Genomic DNA, 23387 nt, shown 5'->3' with positions numbered 1-23387 from the left:
TTTCATTTTTATATTTTGCATGGGCCATTTGCTCTACTCAGAATGTTTTCACTTTTATGTTCAGGTATTTGAGTAGGCTTAATAGAATAGTATGTTAGAAACTGGATTTGTTGACAGATTTTTTCTTTCTAAAAATAGTAAGATAATTGTTGGCATATTGCTGTACGTTTCACATAGTGTTCTGACTATTCTAGCATATAGAGTTAGTGACTTTAATTTTTATAACCAACTTTACTAGCTGTGTAAAATTAATTTCTCATGCTAAATTCATTTTCAGTATTTTGTATCTATTGATATTTATCTTTTACTTTAAGAAGTTATTTTCACTTATAAATCTCAAGGGACTGGCAGTAATAGAAACTGAAGTCCTCTTTTTGTATCCACAGGATAGATACAGTTGGGCCACTCCAGGGTGAGCCTCTCCATGCTGCCCCATCAATGACCTGGAGGGACTTTCTTCCCTCTCTTAGAGAGAGAAGATGTGCTGTCTCCATAGCAGCTCAGTTCTGGTCCTCTCCCGAGTAAAGACTGCTTAATTATATGGTGGTTTCATGATTAATGGACCTTAAATCTATTGAGGGTAGAAGTGAGACCACCAAACTCTTTTCATGTAGGATCTCAAGCTGCACTTGAACCCCGGTTGAGGTGAGAGGCTAGTGATTTATCCACTAAACCATCCATATAGCCCCTTAGTAGCACGTGCCCTTGACCCTATTCAAGATTGATTCCTTGGTCAGAAGCTAATTGATTTCTGTTTTTAAACAGGGGAATGGAAAGATTATGCCAGCATCAACATTTGACATGGATAAGTTAAAATCTACACTGAAACAGTTTGTGAGAGACTGGAGTGAGACTGGGAAAGCAGAGAGGGAAGCCTGCTACCAACCAATCATTAAAGAAATTTTAAAAAATTTTCCGAAAGAAAGATGGTAAATAGTATCTTATTTTTAACAAGTTTCTTTAAGATGCGTAAGCACTAAGTTTCTCTGTAATAAATTTCACAGTCGTGATTCATGTTTATAGTTGCTGCATGCCTGTATTTTTCCACATGTTGGTGTGTGGTGTTGTATGTGTTCGTAGATGCTTTGTATGAGGTTGCAGTTAATATTTTTGAATACTCTTTGCTCCAGCAGTTACGGGAAATCACTCCATCTGGAAATTAATAAGGTTAGATTGACTGTTCATTATCAATGATGGGTTCTTTTATAATTTGCTAATGGCAATGCAAAAAGCTACAGACTTTGCATTTTCCTCATTATGACAAACTTGTAAGTAGATATGGGATCTATAGCTGAGAGCAGAGTTTCTTTTTTGTGCCATGAAAAGCCCAAGCAGTCCACTTTTCAGAATAACACTTATAAAAGAAAATGCATAAGATTGCAAAGAAACCAATTTTGAAGAATAGTTATCAAAATATTTAAAAAGCAGATTTGTGCTATAACATGCTTCGTATCCTGTATCACATTAAATAAGATCTAGCAGCAAGTATAATTACTGTATTTTTGAAAATACCAGTGCACATGTTATTTTGAGACTCTCAGCAACTTCAGAATAACTTCAAGATAAGTTGCATGCATTTTATAGTGCTATATATGCTCTACCTAATCAATTCTTAACGTTTTACATTTTATTATTTCTTATTCGTACTTCCCTCCCTCCTCCCCCTGCTTTATGATTATGTCTAAAACTATATATATATGCACAATTATTATTTAAACCATTTGAGAGATCAGTTTGTATATATCATTTTTTTTTACCTCTTAATACTTCAGAGTTTATTTCTTAAGAACGAGGGTATTCTCTTAACATAAACACAGTGCAGTTATCAGATTGAGAAAATTTAACCTAGAACGCTGTTTTCTAATCTACCGTCTATATTCAAGTTTTATAAAATTATCCTGAAAATGTTCTTTATAAACACTTCTCTGTCCAGTCTAGAATCCAGCCCTGGATATTATATTACATTTCATTAGAACATTTTAGTCTTTAATCTGGAGTAGTTCCTTGGCCTTTCTTTGACTTTCATGACATTGGCATTTTTGAAGAATACAAGGAAGTTATTTTATGGAATATTCCCTCAGTTTGAGCTTATCTGATGTTTCTTTATGATTGGATCTGGATTACATGCCTCTTTTCAAAATAATACATAATTGATATGTAATTGATTGTTCCTCTCAGGATATCACATTCAACAGTGTCTGTTAGCCCATCATTTTTTTTTTAAGATTTTATTTATTTATTTGTCAAAGGGAAAGAGAGAGAGTGCACAAGCAGGGGGAGTGGCAGGCAGAGAGAGAGGGAGAAGCAGACTCCCAGCTGAGCAGAGAGCCCGTGCAGGGCTCGATCCCAGGACCCTGAGATCATGACCTGAGCCGAAGGCAGACGCTTAAGCAACTGAGCCACCCAGGCGCCCCTGTTAGCCCATCATTGACAATTTTAATTTGATTACCCATTCAGAATGTCACTTAGTTTCTCCATTGTGTACTTACTATCTCTCCTCTTGCAACTAATAAACAATTTCTTAAGAGACACTTTGAGACCATACAATTAATATCTTGCTCCTTCTCAGACTTTCTCTGCCTTAGAATTGTCAGCCATCGATGATTCTTGCATGAACTGGTCTGTCCTGTGCTGGTTATGGAATGGTGATTTTCTAACTTTGCAGTTATCAGTCAGCATTCTACTGTATCTATAAACTATTACCCGAAGGACTTACGGTTCCTGTTTTATTCAGTGGGTTATGATCCATTACTGTTGGTTTTCTTGTTGTCGTTGCCTCAGATTTAGCCAGCAGGAGTCCCTTCAGGTTGGCCTCTATGTCCTTTCACATGGCCCAATTCCTCTTGAGTGCTTTCTTATTTTCTGGCACAATAAGATATTTCAATCCCATCATGTATCTTCCCTACTTTAGTCCTGAAATTGGAATTTTTTCCAAGGACCTCTTTCCTTTAATGTGGAATGATATGTAGAAACCAAGATCTGGCACTAGGCATGTTCATTGTTACTGAGATGTCACAGCTTTTGAGGCTTACAGTGAGTAGAGCGTGCGCGCGCACACACACACACACACACACACTAGAAAGCATTCGTTCATACTGATCCCTTCAATTCCAGTCCAACCCCAAAGGTCTCTTTCTTGGCTTCCCCTGTTCTGTCTGTCTGCCTTCTTCCACAGTGAGAACCTGGCTTCTGACAACATCAGTACATTTACTCATTCACTCAGTTCTACAGTAGTCACGTAATGGTTTCAGAATTGCTACCTCCATACCACTATGAAAAACAAACTACCAGCAGGAGTTTAAGATTTGCTAGCAATTATTTTTTCCCCTAAAAGAAGGGTATTCACAAAAATATTCTTCACAAGTTACTCAAATTAGCTTTGCTTCAACCCCCTATCCTCAGTGTGGTTGTGTTTTTTATTTGAAATTCAGTATATTGGGGTTTTTTTTTTGTTTGCTTTCATTTTTAGGGTTCTATCTTGCCCCCACTCCCCTTCCTTGTTGATTTATATTTTTTGATATGTGGGCTATCAGTTATTAACTTGTGATACTTAGAAAAAGTGTTATTCCCTTCCCTGTTCCTTTGATAGCCCATCTCAACCCCTCATTCTCAATCCTCCACACCATGTAGGTAATCAGTATCATTAATTTCTTGTTTATCCTTCTTATTTTTATTTTTTGTTTCTTATGTAAGCAGATATAGGGTTTTTCTTCTAAATTACCTCCTTTTGTTTCATACACAAAATGTAGCGGCCTGTGTATTTTATGTTGCAGTCTTTTTCACTTAACAAAATATCTTAGAAATAGCTACATATCAGTGTATGGAGATCCTCCTCAGCCTTTTTTATAGCTGTAGAGTACTTCAACCAGTCTCCTGTATTTGGTTATTTAAGTAGTTGGCAGTATCTTACAATTATAAATTATTTTACAATTAATAACTATGCATGGGTATTTTTGTATTTTGGGAAGTATCTCTTTAGTGTAAATGTTTTTTTTTTTAAGATTTTATTTATTTATTTGACAGATAGCATAAGTGGGCAGAGTGGCAGGCAGAGGGAGAGGGAGAAGCAGGCTCTCTGCTGAGCAGGGAGCCGGACATGGGGCTTGATCCCAGGACCCCAGGATCATGACCTGAGCCGAAGGCAGCCGCTTAACCGACTGAGCCACCCGGGCGCCCCTAGTGTAAATTCTTAGACATGGGATTGCTGAGTCTGAAAGGTAAATGCATATGTAGTGTGGTAAGTGTGTTAGTTAACCTATTGTGTGCAACAGATTACCACACATTTAACTGCTTAAAACAGCATAGATTATTTTTTTTAAGATTTTATTTTTTATTTATTTGGCAGAGAGAGACACAGTAAGAGAGGGACACAGGCAGAGGGAGTGGGAGAAGGAGAAGCAGGCTTCCTGCGGAGCAGGGAGCCCAATGCAGGACTTGATCCCAGGACCCTTAGATCATGACCTCAGCCGAAGGCAGACGCTTAACCAACTGAGCCACCTAGGCGCCCCAAAACAGCATAGATTTATTATTTCACAGTTTCTGTGGGTCAGAAGTCTGGGCATAGGATCTTAGAAGGTTGCAATCCAGATGTCTACTGGGCTGTGTTCTCATCTGGAGGCTTGGCTGTGGAAATACCTGCTTCCAAGCTCACTCATGTTGGCAGAATTGATTTTATTGTGTTTGTAGGACTGAGGGCCCTGGCTTTGTGTTAACTGCCTTGGTAGAGGCCAGTTGCAGTTCCTTGTCTTGTGAGCTTTCCCAAAATGGTTGCCTACTTCATCGAGTGGGCAAGGAGAGTCTTTAGAGCAGGCAGGCTTTCAGTGGAGTCTGATAATGTGATGCTATCACAGGGGTGGCTGTTGGTTAGAAGCAAGTCATAGATCCCTGTGCACACGAAAGGGAGGGGGTTATAAAAAAGTATGAACACTGGTAGGTGGGGGCCACTTTAGGGTCTGTGCCAGTTATTGCCACATATGCCTCTAAGGGTTGTAGTGTTTTGTCTTCTTGCCAGTGATGTATGAAAGTGCCTGTTTACTCACAGCCTTGCCAAACATTGTTCTACCAAGCTTTTGAACTTTTGCCAATCTAATGGGTGGAGAAGCATATCTTGGCCTACTTCTCATTTGGATTTCTCGTTATGAATGAAATTATATGTTTGGGGGCCATTTTATACCTTGTTTTGAGAAATATATATTCATGCTTTTCCCCTCATTTAAAAAAGTTGAGTGAGGGTGCCTGGGTGGCTCAGTCATTAAGCATCTGCCTTCGGCTCAGGTCATGATCCAGGGTCCTGGGATCGAGTCCTGCATCAGGGAACCTGCTTCTCCCTCTGCCTGCCGCTTCTTCTGCTTGTGCGTGCTCTCTCTCTCTCTCTCTCTCTGACAAATAAATAAAATCTTAAAAAAAATAAAAAATAATAAAGTTGAAGTGAAATGCATAGAGCAAAAGTGATGTTTTTAAAGTAAACAATTTGATGGTATTTAGTAGATTCACAGTAGTGTATCCATCATCTCTACAGAGTTTGATAACATTTTCATGAACCCGGAGTAAATCCCATAACCAGTAGGTGGTTACTCCCCATTCTCCTTACCCCACCCCCAACCTCAGTTTGTTAGAAGTTTGACTATGAGGTGCCTAGGTGTGGTTTTCTTTGAGTTTATCCTGCTTGGTGTTTGTTTTGCTTTGGAGGGTTTGGGTAGATATGTATCACCAAATCAAAGACTGCTCTTTTTTTTTTCCCCTTCTGGGACTTGAGTTACTTGTATATGAAACAGCTTGACATTGTCTCTCAGGTGTCAGATGACTCTTTTCTCACGAACTCTTTATATTTTAGTTTGGATAATTTCTATTGACCTTACTTGAAATTTACTGATTGTTTATTATACCGGTCTGTTGATAAACTCATTGAAGGACTTAACTCTGATACCAAAATAAAAAAAAAATGCCTAGGACTTGCATATACCCATACATTTCCATGTGTGTATTCTCTCTGTGCTCACATATCCTATTTGTGCATGTGATCTACCTTTTCTACTTGATGCTTTAATGTATTTTTTATGGTTAGTTTTAAATCCCTGTCTGATGATTCCAACATATGTGATATTTGTGGGTCAGCTCTGATGCTGGTTTCCTAACAATGGGTTACATTTTCTTTCTGGTTTGCATGTCTCATTTTTTGTTGAATGCCAGGTGATGTATGAAAAGAATAGTAGAAACTGAAGTAAATAATATTGACAACTAGAAAAAAAGGCATGCCTCTTCTGCAAGCTGTGAACATGGGGGGGATAAGTGAAAGTTGTGTTTTTAATTTTTAATATTATTACATGTGTTAGCTGCTCCAATTACCTAAGAAAAAATTGTCTATAAACCTTTCATCTAGAAATGTGGCAATGTAACAATTGTTGCTTTCTAGAAAATGAAATAGTTTCTAAGTTTTCATCTGCATCTCACCTTTTACTTCATGTACATTGATTTTAGTATCTTTCCTATGGTAGATTAATAGGAAGATCTTTGCAATATTAAGAAACACTCGGACTCTCAGGCATGAAAATATAGTTACTTCTTCAGCAGTAAATGAACTACTGTGTCCACAGGAAACCATTGGTCTATTGGAATTGTCATCTGCAAAGTAAAGGATTTGGGCTCTTGTATCATTTAGTCGGCCTTTAACAGGTAATGGCTGCTAATCCACCTGTTTTGGATCTCTACATGGGTATGCCATGTAGATTGTCTGTAGCTGGGTGCCATGAAAATCACCCATTGTTTTTTCCTTGTGGCCAGTACATTTTTGACGTGCTGTGCTATAATTACCTGCTGAACACACAGTTGAGGGATAATAGATTCATTATAGACTTCTGATTCCTGTATCACTTAAAGCTTTCATTATCTTCATTCCATTGTTGGTGACAGTTGTGACACTTCACTGATTTTGTTTTTTTTACACAAATTTATTTGACAGCACAAGCAGAGGAAGTGGGAGAGGATGAAGCAGGCTCCCCGCTGAGCAGGGAGCCCCACTTGGGGCTCGATCCTAGGACCCTAGGATCATGACCTGAGGTGAAGGCAGACCCTTAACCTACTGAGCCACCTCACTGATTTTCAATTCTAAAAATATTTCTTTAGTCTGATTTGTAGTGTTCTGGGTCTGAGGCCCAGAAATAACTCAGTGAGTAACATTGGAAGCACAGGTGAAATTATTATTCCAGCCATGTTATCACTCAAAAAAAAAAAAAAAAAAAGCAGTGCTTCTAGTTCTTGTTTCTACATGTCCAAATATCTGATATACAAGATTGAGAAGTAATATAGGTAATAATTCACTGACTTTTTTTTAAAGATATAATTTAGGAAGTTTTCTAATGACATGTTTTTCTGGAAAGAAGTTTATTCATAGGCTTCAAATCTTCAAATACTTCAACTACTAGAAATGCTTGACATGTATAGTACTCATTTGAGAAGCTTTTAATTTACATTTTTACTGTCCACAGACTTGTTAATGAATTTTGTATTCCCAGTTTTATCAGTGAGGATACAGTATGCTTGGGTTTCCTAATTTTTTATAACACTGACTCTTTTCTTTATGCTTTCTGTAGTCTTTATTATGGTTGGGTTGAAAATGATTTGTCAGAGATAAATTGTGCGGTTTTTGTGATCTTTGCCCCCCCTTTTTTTTTGCTTGTATTGATTCTTTGTTGGATATATGATTTACAAATATTTTCTCCCAGTTCTGTAGGTTGCCTTTTCACTTTCTTGATGTCCATTGATGTACAAATTGTATAATTTTGGTGAAGTCCAATTTATCTATTTTTTCTTTTGGTGCTAGTGCTTTTCATGTCATGTTTATGAAATCATTGCCAAATCCGGTGTCATGAAGATTTTCCCCAGTACTTTCTTCTAAGAGTTTTATGGTTTTAATTTTTAAGTTTAGATCTTTGATCCATTTTGAGTTCATTTTGTATGTGATATCAGGTAAGGGTCTAACTTCATTTTTTTACATATAGATATCTGGTTTTCCTAGCACCATTTGTTAAAAGACCGTCCTTTCCCCCATTGAATTGTCTTTGTACTATTGTTGAAAATCAATTGACTGTACATGTGAGGGTTTATTTCTGGGCTTTCTGTTCTATTCTGTTGGTGTGTACATTGGCCCTTATGGCCAATAGTATTTTAATTTCTGTAGCTTTTAAGTTTTGAAGTCAAGAAGCATAAGTCCTTCAATTTATTCTTTCTCAAGATAGTTTTGTCTATTTGGGGCCCCTTGCAATTCCCTATGAATTTCAGACAGCTTTTTCATTTTTGTGAAAAAGGCTATTGCAATTTTGTTAGGAATTGTGTTAAATATGTAGATTGGTTTGGATAGTATTGACATCTTAACAATGTTAAATCTTCCTGTCCATGAACACAGAATGTCTATTTAGATCTTTAATTTCTTTCAGCACTGTTTTGTAGTTTTCAGTGTACAAGTCTTTCTTGACCTTGGTTAGATTTATTCCTTAAGTATTTAGTTCTTTTAGATGTAATTGTAAATGGAATTGCTTTCTTAATTTCCTTTTGGATTATTCATTGCTGATGTATAGAAACACAGCTGATTTTTATGTGTTGATTGTGTAACCTTGCAACTTTGCTTAATTTGTTTATTACCCAGAGGAGCTTTCTTGTGGATTCTTTGCAATTTTCTACATACAGATTCAGAGCATCTGCAGATAGAAATGGTTTTTACCTCTTCCTTTCCCCCTTGAGAAGGTCTGGCCAAAACTTGTAGTACAGTGTTGAACAGCAGTAGTGAAAGGGGGCATCCTTACCATGTTCTGGGTCTTAGAGGGGAAACTTTCCTTCTTTTACCGTTGATTTTAGCTGTAGGTTTTTCATAAATACCCCTTAACATATTAAGGAATTTTCCCTCTATTCCTAGTGTCCTGAGCATTTTTATCAAGAAAGAGTTACTGCATTTTATTAAATGTCTTTTCTGTGTCGGGTGAAACAATCATGTTTCTTTCCTTTGTTCTGTTAATGTGATATATTACATTGATTGATTTTCTTATGTTGAACCACTCTTGCATTCCTTACATAAATTCCTTTTGGTTATGGTGAATAATCCTTTTAATATGTTGTTGGTTCAGTTTGCTAATATTTCGTCGAGGATTTTTACATCTGTAAAAAGGGTATTATTAATCTGTTCTCTTTTTCTTTTGTGAAAATTCTTGTGAATTTTCTTTTCCTGTGATATCTGATTTTGGTATCAGGATAATGTTGGCCTCATAGAATGAGTTATAGGAAATTCTTTAATTTTTTGGGAGTTTGAGAAGAATTGGTGTTCATTCATCATTAAATATTTAATAGAATTTACCTCTAAAACCATCTGGTCAGACTTTTCTTTGTTGGGAGACATCTCTGCCTCTTTAATGATGGAATATTGAGGTGGCAATGTTGAAATATGCTTTTAATTTTACTTTAGGGTATGAAGTCTTTCTCAATGCTTGTTTTGAAAACTGTAGGCTTTTTTTGGAATAAATAGTTAAAAATCGCACAGTTCTTAAAAGCTACCTTTCTTTAATAAATGCTACAGGTCATTCTTTTTTATTTTTTATTTTTTTATTAAAGATTTTATTTATTCATGAGAGAGAGAGAGAGGCAGAGGGAGAAGCAGGCTCCCTGCTGAGCAGGGAGCCTGATGCAGGACTCGATCCCAGGACCCTGGGATCATGACCTGAGCCGAAGGCAGATGCTTAACCATCTGAGCCACCCAGGTGCCCATAGTCATTCTTTTTTTTTAAGAATTCTTATTAATAGTCCTACATTAAATATTCTACAACTGTTAGAATTATGATATAATTATTATGGACTTTTATAAACATCGATATATTGTAGGATGTATTGTTATATTGTAGGATGTTATATTCTTAAAGTTTCTAGTTGGTACTCTCTGTCAATGTATATATTCAGTGCTCTGCTCTAAAAATAATATAATAGTTGAATAGCTTCTGTGAACATGAAGTCCAGGTCTTTCTCAAAATTCAAAATATTTCTGTTTTTGAAATGTGGGTTATGAAGTAAGACATTACAATTGGAATGTACCAAAGTTTGCATATATTTAGAAGGCTAAAATGCCAGATGCTTATGTTAGCATCTTTCTAACACTTCCTTTCTTTCTCTTTTTTAAAGATTTTATTTATTTGACAGAGAGAGACACACAGTGAGAGAGGGAACACAAACGGGGGAAGTGGCAGAGGGAGAAGCAGGCTTCCTGCCGAGCAGGGAGCCCGATGCGGGGCTCGATCCCAGGACCCTGGGATCATGACCTGAGCTGAAGGCAGACGCTTAACGACTGAGCCACCCAGGCGCCCCCTAGCACTTTCAACATGACTTTGTTCATAGTCATTGAATCATGATCATTGAATCATGTATATTACCATGGTGTCCAAACAGCATAACAATGTCAGCTTTGCCAAAGGGCATGCATGCTATTGTTAAAGGTACTTAGTGGACTGATACAGAGTATTACTTTACTGTTATCTATCTACTATTTTATTATCCTTATTGCTACCGACAGATAGAATGTGGACTGGTGAGGAAAGAATGAATTAACTCTTAATGAATCTAATAGGTTATTTTAAAATAAAAGAATAATTTTTTTTGATTAGGTAAAACATACACAGTGTTAAAAATTTTTTAAACTTCACAATAAAGTCTCTTATAACTGTTACCCAGCCACCCATTTCCCTTCCCTGAAAATAATCAATATTATAAGAGCAGATAGGCAGATAAACTTGAAGTGAAGAGTGCCAAGATCTCTGTCAAACTTCTTTTTTGGTGCCATTCTTGGCCCCAATGGAAAATTTTCGTTATCTCTTCCTATGTCATTTGTTTTGCTTGTTTAATTTAGATTGGTTTCCTTATAGTTAATAAGATGAGCTATCAAAAAACCTTAAAAAAATAAAGCTAAAAAAACAGTAAAGTCCAGGGGCACCTGGGTGGCTCAGTTGGTTAAGCGACTGCCTTCAGCTCAGGTCATGGTCTCAGGGTCCTGGGATCGAGCCCTGCATCAGGCTCCCTGCTCAGTGGGAAGCCTGCTTCTCCCTCTCCCACTCCCCCTGCTTGTGTTCCCTCTCTCGCTGTCTCTCTCTCTCTGTCAAATAAATAAATAAATAAACAATCTAATACACACTGTTACTCTCTTAAAAAAAAAACAAACAGTAAAGTCCATATCCATGTTAAAGGCATAATTTTGCCATAAAGAAGTAAACCCTTAGACCTGAAACAGGAACATTAATTACAACCCTTCAGTATCCAGGTTGATTCTTAGGTAAATCCTGGTCAACTTTGGGTCTCAGATGAATTTCCAGGATCCTCTTATGCCACAGTAAGCACATGGGAATTTGATGTCCTTAAACTTGGCTGGATTTGACTCAAATTTATGTCAGCTTGTATTTGTTCTTTTTGAAATTTCAGTAAAGGCCCTTTCTAACTGAGTTGTCTATAAAAGATAGTATACTTAAATATGTGTAGAATTAACCATACCTGTGTGCATTAAAATATTTTTTCCTATGAAAACACACTTGTCTTATTAATTTGTCCAATTTGTCTCTGTTTAGAGTTTTTATTTACTTTATTTTACTTTTTATTTTTCTTAAGTAGGCTCCACACCCAGTGTGGGGCTTGAACTCATGACACTGAGATAGAGAATTGGATGCTCTGCTGACTAAGCCAGCCACACCCACATGCCCCTATTTAGAGTTTTTTTTAAATGCCTGAGTTTGCAAGCACAAGCAGCTTTGAAGCCACAGAGTGACATCTATATTGGGGTCTATTTGTTAATTAAGGAAATGCTATTTTAATTGTGCTGAATGCCAACCATTTCAGGAATTATTAGCCTCTAGTCTGTTTTGGTTTTAAATAGATTTGAACTGTACTTTAGTGAGCAGTTGCTCATTGAAATTAGCAATATAATTTTTCTTGAAGTATGAGTTCAAAATTTAAACTTTTTTCTCAAATATGAACATAAGCCCAGTAACTTTTCATTTGATGCTCTGAGCAGTATGTATTGAGAGTTTCAGTTTTTCAAGTGACTGATCATGTTTGTGCTATAAAGTTTATAGTTGCTAAGGAAAGAGATTCTTAAGTTTGAGTCCTACCTGAAATGAAAAATCACAACCATGTGGAACCATATTCTTTTGTGAATCCGGAAAACTGTTGGGACTATATTTTTATATCTTAATTTCATTAACCCAACCCATTTTAGAAGAAAATGAAGTGATACTTTGCGTGTGGGAGAAAAATCGATCATGTCTTTGCATTTCACTCCCAGAAGATAGAGATATATTATTGACCAGCTGAATATAGTTTTTCTTTCATAGAGTTGGACATTAGAAAAATATATGGTAAGCTTTAAAGAAGCGTTTTTTTCTACTTACATTAAAGAATATAAATCGTAATTTATAAAATGATTCTTTTAGCTAAAAGGAACCATTTAAGAAGAGAAAATGGAGGAAATGTAGACTGCCAAATAATGCAAGAGTAGAGACTGAAAATTTAGATTTATCCCTCATCCTGAAAGCCCTCTTAGACCAAAGACAAATATTTATTTCACATCTTTCAAACAAGATTTTAAGCTCTTAAAGTTCAGGATTTCAAGTGCTTATAAATCTAGAGTAATAACTCAGTGGAAAAACAATTCAAGACTAATAACCCAGTAGAAAAATAGTGTAAATAGTTTACAGAAGAAGAAATACAAGGTCTTCAATCTCATAAGAATATGCAAATGTGAAAACCACGCTAAGATGCCATTTTTTCACCTGTTACATTGCAAAGTTTAAAAGTTAAATAACTTACTAAAGGTATGAGGAAACATAGCTTGCTGAAGGAAGAATAAATCAGTAAAGTCTTTTGGAGGGCAACTTGGTAATATCTAACAGAAATTAAATTCATATCTTTTGACTCTTGGAATTCAATTTTGGGGAAGTTTTCTACAGATTCCTGCATGTGGAAGATCATTTATGCTAAGGATATTAGTTTTAACATTATAATAACAAAAGCTTGGGAAAAAATCTAAGTGTCCTTAATTAGATTTAGATACATTATGGTACAGTCATGCAGTGGAATATTTATTTAGTCATAACAGATTAAGGAAGCTCTGTGTACAAATAGGAAAGACGTTCAAGATTCATTAGGTCAGAGATGTCCAACTTTTTCTTAAAGGGCCAGGCAGTAAATATTTTAGGCTATTCAGGCTGTGTAGTCACTGGGTACGACTCCGTTGTGGGACGCAGCATAGACAGTTTGTCTACGTGCACGACTGTGTTCCAGTAAAACCTTATTTACAAAAACAGGTGACTGGCCTGTGGGTCATAGAAAAACTTGGTATATAAACTATAACAGCGGTATGACGTGCTGAAATTATTGAGAATTGAATTCAATCCCCATGCCTGGGATATTTGGGAAAGACTTCAAAGATAACGTGATAATTTAAACTGAGTTTCTGTGGGTGTATAGGAGCTCTAAAGATTAAGGTGAGAAAGTGTTTTCTAGAATTGGTGAGAAGTTATTTGATACATGGGAGTTCTTTGTTGAGAGTGGATGAAGAGGTAAACTGGGATATTTTTGAAGGGGCTAGACACTAAAGGGATTTATAACCCAGTTGTAGTTGGGTTTTTTTAAGATTTTATTTATTTGAGAGAAAGAGCGCACAAGCAGGGAAAGGGGCAGAGGGAGAGGGAGAAGTAGACTCTCCGCTGAGCAGGGAGCCCAACATGGGGCTCGATCCGAGGATCCCAGGATCACGACGTGAGCCGAAGGCAGATGCTTAACAAACTGAGCCACCCAGCCACCCCCCATTTTCTACTTTGAATACAAAATATTTCAACACCTAGCTCTGTTAAACCTTGAAATTTTGCCATACTTACTTCATTCAGGGTTTTGTTTTGTTTGTGTGTGTTTTTTTAATGTATTTTCTAAAAGAAACATTACAGATACAGTTGAAACCATGCCCTGAAAAGCTCAGTATATTCTCTCCTTCCAGAGGTAACAACTAATATGAAGTTGTTACTCTGATCTTACCTTCCTACAATAACTACATGTTTATATACCTTTAAACAAAACATTTTATTGTTTATATTGTAAAAGCTCATAGAACAGGTTGTGGTGTCATTTCACAATTGGCTTGTGCTCAAAATTGTGTTTTTACTATTTCTCTGTGTGGATCAAGCACTGGTCAATGGAAATATAATGCAAGCCATATACGTTATTTTAAATTTTCTCATAGCCACATAAAAAGCCACAGGTGAAATTAATAATATACTTTAATAACCCAGTTTATCTGAAATATTATTTCAGCATAGTCTGTGAGATTATTAATGAGCTACTTTACATTCCTTTTTTATACTGAAATCCAGCATCTGTTTTGCACTCGCATCACATCGGACTAGCCACATTTTAAGTGTTCAGTAGCCACAAGTGCTGAGTGGCTTTTATTGTACTGAGCAGAGAACTGCTGGAATTCAGACAGAACAGAACACTTCGAGTGCTTGAAAGTGTGCACACCCCTAACCGCCAGGGGTCAGCTAAGTGTCAGCTTGTGGACTCAAGAGAAGGTATTTTGTGTGTTGGAACATGCTAATCTGCAGCTGCAACGCAAAAACTATTCTGTGCGCGATAAAGGAAACCTCTCTTAAGGAACCACATTTACTGCTGGTAATTGTTGGAGCACAGAACGTGGTACCAGCGTGGGCCACGGCCTGTTTAGATACATAGGAGCCCCACATTCTGTCCATATAAGTATACTCTCTTTCTTCTTGCTTGTCTGGAATAAACTGTTGAAACTTTTCCTGCTGTTATCAGGGGTGTCACATTTGTAGTAAATATACTTACTGCTTCTCCATAGTTGGACCTTAATAACTAGGTAAACTTGTCTGCTTACTTATTTTTGCTAAGAATCTCCAGCGGCACCATTTGAGTACTGAGCCAGATATTATATGCCTCTATTCCTGGTTTTCTAAGTTTAGCCAAGCTTAAAGTCACAGCACACTAAAGGTCTATATGTAGACTTTATTTCCCTTATTTTCCACAGAAGAACCTTCATAGAAATGCCCTAGAGTTAACATGCAGTCATAGCAGGAACTGCCTATTAAAATGCTTTATTTTTATACACATTATAATTAGAGGGACTTTCCATTATGCTGTTAATGTCCCTCATATAATGACCCAATGAAAAAAAAAATCTGAGAACAAAAACTGAGGGAAAAATTCTCTCCATCGCCCTCATTCATAGCTTGATTTTTTCCTTTTTTTTTTTTTCCTCAATTTTGGGCATTTGTTTTAATGTGTCTCCTTTTGTGTGCTCACAGAAATTCTTTTGTCATAATATAGATAATTGATAGATCTATCATAATCCTTGCTAACTCTTAATCAAGGGCCTTGATAAACAGTCTGCATTCCTCTGCTTGATGACAACCTTTTAATAGTTTTATACAGCACTTTCTGCCACAAGGGGGGGAAAGAGTTCTGTGGGCCTGTTTGGGTACGGAGAATTTGACAGTAGCAGTCATAAAGTTAACTTTGCATAAGTTGACAAAAAAAATTGTCAGTACCATTATTAACACAACTTTGCCTTGGGGTTAGCATGATTTCTCATTTCTTCTTGGTAGTTTTTTACTCAGCTCATCAACCATCCAGATGTTATTAGTGATTATTTTTATGATTTAAATACTCTGAATTTACTTCTAAATCCATTTACTTTTGTTGCATTACTTTGCCTTTTTTTTTTTTTTTTTTTAATCTAAGGTGAGAACAGCCACTTGGGAAAAATGCATGTTTTGATGGGGCAAATGGGAACTGAGAAAAGAAAAGAGGTAATTCTGGGAGAGTACGGGTTTTGGTGGGTCTGATAGGAAGTGGAAGATGAGAGAGAGGCCCTGGGCGGGGTGCCACAGTGGCAGGTCCGTCATACAAAGGGTAGCATAGAGTACGGCCAGTAGCTTTTCAAATTCTCATACTAAAAATATGTATATACTTTATATGCTTGTTAGATAACTGATACAGGTAGGTCTAAACCACATGGGAGGATGTTACCCATTCTCTTCATTAGAAATTTAATCAATTAAATCAATTAAAAATTAAAGTGTTCACACACAAACATTGTGTGTGATCTGAAATGAGAAGAAAGCATTTTATATGGCAGCTTGGCATCAGTTTGCTCATACCAAGTATTAAAGGATGTCTCCTAATCCTAATAAGCCTGTTGATCAGAAATCATTTTTTTTTTTAAAGACTTTATTTATTTGACAGAGAGCGAGAGCAGGAACACAAGCAGGGGGAGTGGGAGAGGGAGAAGCAGGCTTCCTGCCAAGCAGGGAGCCCGACATGGGGCTCGATCCCAGAACCCTGGGATCATGACCTGAGCTGAAGGCAGACGCTTAACAACTGAGCCACCCAGGCACCCCTGTCAGAAGTCATTTTTAACAAATTTTGGTTTATGTCTTACTGTATATTTAAAATTCACTAGTGAAATAAAGTAGACTTTGTTAAGGTTTTTATACAAATACATATATATTTAAGACTGGATGACCTGGGCCAAAATTGCCGTGTGACTGTATTTGTACACTGAATTTCCAAAAGCCCTGTAGTTCTGTTTGTTTCTTCTTGATTTCAGAGTGGGAAATGGCAGCGGTTACGATATGGGCCACTAGTAAAAAGCCCTGTTGCTGTTTGGAGCACACCAAACTTAAAGACCATGTAGTATAAAGATTTAAAAAAAAAAGAGAATTATCCACAGGGTAGATTTGGAAGCTGGTTATGATTTATGAACTAAATTTGGAGAATGCAGATAATAGTGAAATTCTTTGTAATTGATAGGATGACAGCTGATTATACACATTTGCCTTTGGTTTTCTATAAGAATACCATTTTGGTTTCCTTAGGGTTATATTGATTGGCTGGAATTCCTGAGAAAGTCCCTTGCTTTGCTAAGGCTTTTTAGCCATTTGAAAGTGGATGGTGGATCTTAGAGTGAAGAGAATTTGTTTCTGTAGTGTGATGCCAATAAGTGAAGAGCAGTTGGGTTGTGAGTCTGTGATTTGGTGTGATGTACTTGCAATTAATTATGCTCAGTTAGAAGGCAAGTCCTCATTTTCCCCATGAGAATACCCTCCCTCCAAATTCTTTTGCCAGCTAAAATACGTAGGATCTTAAAGATATAACTAATGCATTAAAAATCTACATATATTTCATCTGTTTAGTCACACAAACTGTTGTATTAGTTACAGAATTTAGAAATAATGTTTTGTTTCAGTGTCTCATGATAAAATGATTTTGTTCAATCTTTGTGTGTGCTGGGATCCCTTTGGGATAATTTGTCTTCTTGAGATAGTTGTTCAAGTGACAGCTACTATGGGGGTATGAGTGTCTTCTAAGTCTTTAGATATAAGGCGACTCCTTTTTTTCCTGAAAAGTATTTAGGGCATAAAACCCTCATCTGATATTTGAACATACGATAATTCCTCATGCCCTTATTTTTCATTTATATTTAGAAATACTTCTCAATTTTAAAAAGTCAATTTTGAGTGAGCTTATTCTTACTGAATATTTAAGTTTTTAGTTGTTAATGTGGATTTTGCCTTTTCTTTTTTTTCTTTGAGGGGTTGGACATAATTGCCTTATTTCATTTCAGGGATCCTTCTAAAGTAAATATTCTGGTACCTGGTGCTGGACTAGGAAGACTGGCCTGGGAAATAGCTATGCTAGGTTATGCTTGTCAAGGAAATGAATGGAGTTTTTTTATGCTCTTTTCTTCCAACTTTGTACTCAACAGGTATTTAATTTACTTTTTGCTGGAAATAGTAATTTCTCAGAATCAGATTGACTTACCTATTTTTGAACAATTCTGAATTTGAAGATAAATACAGAGTGTTTAATTATGATATATAATCATAAGTGTTTCTTATATTAAAATCGTTGCTTATACAAATTACCACTTTTAATTAGTTCTTAGTTAACAGAATGTTGAAACAGGATGGATAAGCGACTTTTTAGAAAATGATGGGACATCCCATGAAACTGAAATGTTCCCTGTGCAGAATTTCGAGACTTTGGATGACCCAGGAAGGAGTGTTTTCTCATTGTTCCTTGACCTTCTTCACCCCTTTGTTTCTTCAGTGGAATAAGTGCAGTGTAGCAATCATAACTTTTTCCCTTAATCAAATTCTTATAAAATGGCCAAGTATGCTCATATGATTGAGTTGGAAACATCTCTCAGAATTTCTGTGGCCTCTTTTAGAAAATAATGGAAAAGAGTTGTTATTTTTAAAGCCAGAAGAGGTGCATTGGAAAAAATAACTAGCTGCCTTGTTTAAATAATATGTTGTCCAGTATGGGTTAGGGAATGGTGAGAAGGTAAAATGGAGAGAATGGGAATAGTTGGGCAGCAAACAAAACCCATACCACTTTTTTGAGAAAAGAGTTGGCCTGTTTTTCAGTTTGAAGTTTGGAAGTTTGGAAGTACATTTTTAAAATGTGAATGAACAACACATTTATATCTCTGAATTTACTTTAATTTTTTTCCTGTCTTTTAATTCATGATTGGTTACTCATCTACATACGTGTATATGTGCATTTTCAGATAATTGGTTGGGGTGTAGTGGTAACATCTTAAGTATTAATGAATTATATAAGTAAATCTTCAATCAGATTATATTTTAGTATTTAAAGTAGATTTTCTTGGTAAAATTTTTAGTTAACACTGAATTTTGTGCTCATATTTTGCAGATGTTCTGAAATTAATAAATATAAGCTTTATCCCTGGATCCATCAGTTTAGCAATAACCGGAGGTCAGCTGATCAGATTCGACCCATCTTTTTCCCTGATGTTGATCCCCACAGTCTTCCTCCTGGTTCTAATTTTTCTATGACAGCAGGAGATTTTCAGGAGATCTACTCAGAATGCAGTAAGTCCAAAACAAGCATTTAAAAGTTCTTGTTCTTTATTCTAAATTTAATGAGCTAATTTTATACTAAGCCAAAGTATTGGTCATTCATTTTGATCACAGAATATAAGATATGCTTCAGTGGCAAGTTAGGATATTTTCAAAGGCCTCTATAAGGGAATGATGGGAAATATAAAGAAGTATAAGATCCCACCATTAAGAAATATAGAATCTGTTGGATCTATTAATATAAGACACATGTGAAAAGAGTTCATGAATAATGAATATAAATAAAGGTAAAAGATTAGTGTGGGAAAGGAGATCTTTGTAGAGAGAAGGCTGTGACTTCAAGAATAGGGAGACAGGAGTGCCTGGGTGGCTCAGTCAGTTAAGTGTCTGCCTTCAACTCAGACCATTATCCCAGGGTCCTGGGGTCGAGTCCTCCATCAGGCTCCCTGCTCAGCTGAGAGCCTGCTTCTCCCTCTCCCTCTGCTGTTCCCCCTGCTTGTGCACACTCGCTCACTCTGTTACTCTCTGTCAAATTAATAAATAAAAATCTAAAGAAAAAAGGAAGAGGGAGGCAGAGGTAGGAAAATATAAATGAATAAGGTAATCAGGGATGGTGGGATAGCCTGATTGGAAGGAAAAGAGAGGTTGGTTTGGTAGTTTAATGGGAGATATGGCTAGAAAAGTAGGTTGGTTCCAGATTGTAGAAGACCTTTAAAATCAGGCTATGAAGTTGGAACTTCATCTTGGCAAACTGTTGAAGTTTGAGCTAGCATTAGAGAAAGGGAGATGGCAATGGAGAGATGGGTGGTGGTGGGGGGAGTGGATTAGCTTTAGTAAAAGGAAGAAGAAAAATAGTATCCTAAGAGGTCAGCAAGATCATTCATTCAACACATTTATTTGAGCACCTGCTAAGTCCCAGGTATGTTCTAGGCATGGGAAAGAGCAGCGAGCAAAGCAAAGTTCCTGGTCACGGAATCTGTGTTCCAATAGGGAGAGAGGGGCAGTAACAAATTTAATATTGTAAGGAAGAATACCAAGGCAGGGTAACAGGGATACAGAGTGACTGGGGAGAGGCTGCCATTTATAGAGTTATCAGGGAAGGCTCTCTAAGCAGAACTTTAAAAAAAATGTTGAGCAGAGAACCTCGAAAAAGTGAAGAGGCAAACCATTAGACATTTGGGGGGCAATGTTGCAGACAGAAGCGGTGGCAAGGGAAGAACTATTCAGGGTAGGGAGGATGCTTGTTCTGCTCAAGGAAGAGCAAGAAGCCACTTTGGCTGGGGTGTAGTGAGCAGCGGGTGCAGTGGTGGGAGGTCAGGTTGGGGAGGGTTTGGTGAGGCTGACTTTGATTGTACTCAGAGAGGTGGGAAACCATTGGAGGGACTCGAGCAGGGGAGTAACAAGATAGTCAAGTTTTTGTTTATTTTTCCCTGAACTCTGACATTGGGAAAACCTGTATTCTGAAAGTAGAAAGAGAGAGATGGAAAATGTTAGGTGCTGGGGATAGGATAGAAAGTTCTCAAAAGAGAAGTGACATAATGGAAAACAGTCACTTAGGTGAGTACAGGTGACCTTGTTCTGTAGCAGGGCTTGAGAGAGCAGATGGTGAAGGTCATCCTCGGTGGGATCAGTGCCTTTATGGCACCGAGATTTGTAGAATCCAGCCTCTGTCCCTGGATTGTGCCCTGCCACGACCTCCATGGGGCACTGACAGCCTCGTTCCCCTTTTCCACTGATAATCCGCTGATTATCTGAAGTACTGGTGAACGGTTTAAGTATTTTTATGCCATTTGTTTCTCACTTGGCAACAAGTGCATACAGCCTTTCTGAAACTTGCCAGAATTGGTGGTTAACAGTGGCTTAAATCACGGTTTAAAATTCAAATGACAATTACATCATCTTAAGCAATTTGACATGAAGGCTGGACATTGAGTAGATTATAAACAAAACTCTTACAAGTACCATTTGGTAAAGACACCTAGTTATATAGGCTATCAAAAATGGTTTCCAAAGTGATTATCAAATTATTAGTAAAAACTTCCATGAACTTAGTGAAGCATCTCATAAATGATTGTTTGGTTACCCTAATTACCTTGTTGGTTGGAAGAGTTTAGCTTCTGTATTCCTCCAGTTAAATGAAATATTCGTAATCTGTAAGAGGTAACATTGTAGAAGTAATTAGAAGGAAAGGCAACGTAACATAATGAATGTAGTAATGTGGTTTTCCTCGAATAGATACCTGGGACTGTATTGCTACCTGTTTCTTCATAGACACAGCTCACAATGTTATTGATTATATTGACACAATATGGAAAATACTCAAGCCAGGTGGAATTTGGATAAATCTAGGTAAGTTCCTCAGTGTTTATTAGAGTCTTATACATGAATCTGAGTACTTACAGCTGTCCTCTGTTTTATGTACCAGATGTTCACAAAGGTGATAGGTTGTATCATTTCCTTTAGACTGTATCCCAGTTAGTGTGGAGTTCATCTCAAAGCAGTGGCAGCCCCAAGAGATAACACCTTGTTGGAGTCCGTGGGCGTCAGGATCGGTCTAGTCTTGTTGGGTTATGTCATGTGCTCTTTTTTTAATGATTGGACTTCACTGCAGATTTTGCCATTAGGACTAAGACTAGAGATAGAAATAGATCTTTTCAAACTTCTCTCTAGAATTTCATGGGACAGATGAGAGTGGCTGTAAAATGCAACCATAATACGAAAGTTATCCCAAACCTTAGGTCCTCTTTCAAAGGATTCACTTCTTTAAAGTAAGTTTCCTCAAAAATTTCCCAAGGAATGATTGAAATGTGATACAGTTGACCCTTTAACAGTGTGGGCCTTAGGGATGCTGACCCCTTGCACAATCAAAAATCTGTGTATAACTTTTGACTCCCCAAAAGCTAACTACTGTTAGCCTGCTGTTGACCAGAAGCCTACTGATAACATAAACAATTAGTGTGTATTTTATATACTACATGTATTATATACTGTATTCTTGCAGTAAATTAAGCTAGAGAAAAGAATGTTACTAAGAAAATCATAAGGAAGAGAAAATACATTGACAGTATTGTGCTGTATTTTTATCAACAAAACAAAACGTGTAGAAGCAGACCTGTGTAGTTAGAACCTGTGATGTTCAAGGGTCAACTGCATTACCACTGTGGGTGAGCAAATGCCTTATTGAATCTCAAAACAACCCTATGTTGAGATGGTATTTTTATAGTTGATGAGTCTGAATCTCGCTGTAAGTAACTAGCAGTGGCGTCCCGGAGCTTATATATATGGCAGAGACAGGCTCACAGCTCAGATCCAACCCCTTAAATGCCTAACCAGATAATTCTGCAGGCTCATCCTGGGCCTAACAGTTAGTGTTAATTATGTAATATTTCTGACTCCGATTACTGAGTTGTGGTAAGGTTTCATGTATTTCCAAAGCATTAACTTTCACAGAAAGAACTTTTCTTTTTGAACTTTTAATTGGTTTATTAATATTTTACTTAGTTATGTAATAACAGTAATTTTAACTGCCCGGAACAAATAAAATTGGCTCTTCATAAGCCTACTGTTTGATAAGAGCAGACATGCTGGGCCGCGCTGTGATCTGTCCCAGGCATGAGGTAATAGGGCACTTGGGTTAGGGGGGAAGGTCAATTAGGAGAGCTTCTACTCTTCATACCGCAGAATTCCAAAACAATTCTGAGCATTGGAATAATGGAGAAGCATAGTCCTTAAAAATAGTTATTTGGAAAGTTAGTACTTCCCAAATAAAATTCTTTACATGTATAAGCTGAAGAATTTAAAAAATGATGATTCTCTTAGACTGGTGAGCTCTGGGTATCTGTTCAGAAGAGTGTTCTTACTCTTCATGCGCTGTGCTCATCCCTTACTCCGTGTGATTCCTACCGTGGCTCCTCCTATTCTTTCATTCCCCAATCTGTATCTCTGGTCCAAATATCTGTCATGGTCCAAGCCACTATGTACCAACTTGGATACTTCAAAATCCAAGAAAACCCCTTGTCTTTTCAGATCCATCGTTGACGCAGATTCCCCCAACCAGAAACCTGTGCGTCCTCCTTTCCCCTCTACTTCCTCACCATCTGCACGCAGTCAGTCCACAAGGCATGTCTCCTAAAGCTCCTCCGTAGGTCTGGAATTTCCTTCTGTCCCAGGGTTTCTCAGCAGTGGTACCGTTGACATATGGGGCTGGATTGTTCTTCATGCAGAGGGTGTGGAGGGGGAGGGTTGTCCTGCTCACTGTGGGATGGTGAGCGGCATTCCTGGCTTCTGCTTATTCGATTGCAGCAGGACCACCCCAGTTGTGATGACGGAAACGCAAAATCAACCCAGTTGAGAACCATTGTTCCAACCTCATGCTAGTTCCTTAGTTCAGGCCCTCATCACTGCTTGCCCGGATTACTGCAACAGTTCCATTGGGGTAGCCCCACCTTCAAGTTGTCTCCAACCCTTTGT

The 23387-nt window shown here is 37.3% G+C and overlaps 1 protein-coding gene across 2 annotated transcripts in view; it reads left to right on the top strand.

The window, feature by feature from the left end:
* Positions 1–23387, top strand: part of CARNMT1 (carnosine N-methyltransferase 1) — a 39836-nt gene that overhangs the window by 7692 nt on the left and 8757 nt on the right. For both annotated transcript variants that reach the window (XM_028095492.2, XM_028095493.2), the window contains exons 3-6: positions 766–929; positions 17657–17797; positions 18751–18929; positions 21153–21266. In XM_028095492.2, coding sequence (XP_027951293.1) covers positions 766–929; positions 17657–17797; positions 18751–18929; positions 21153–21266 — 598 coding nt within the window. The remainder of the gene's footprint in view (positions 1–765; positions 930–17656; positions 17798–18750; positions 18930–21152; positions 21267–23387) is intronic.

The sequence above is a fragment of the Eumetopias jubatus genome, unplaced genomic scaffold (assembly GCF_037043125.1).
Source record: "Eumetopias jubatus isolate StellerSeaLion01/CBP00866 unplaced genomic scaffold, mEumJub1_p1.0 scaffold_15, whole genome shotgun sequence".
Lineage (NCBI taxonomy): Eukaryota > Metazoa > Chordata > Mammalia > Carnivora > Otariidae > Eumetopias > Eumetopias jubatus.
This window is presented reverse-complemented; position numbering and strand designations above follow the sequence as displayed.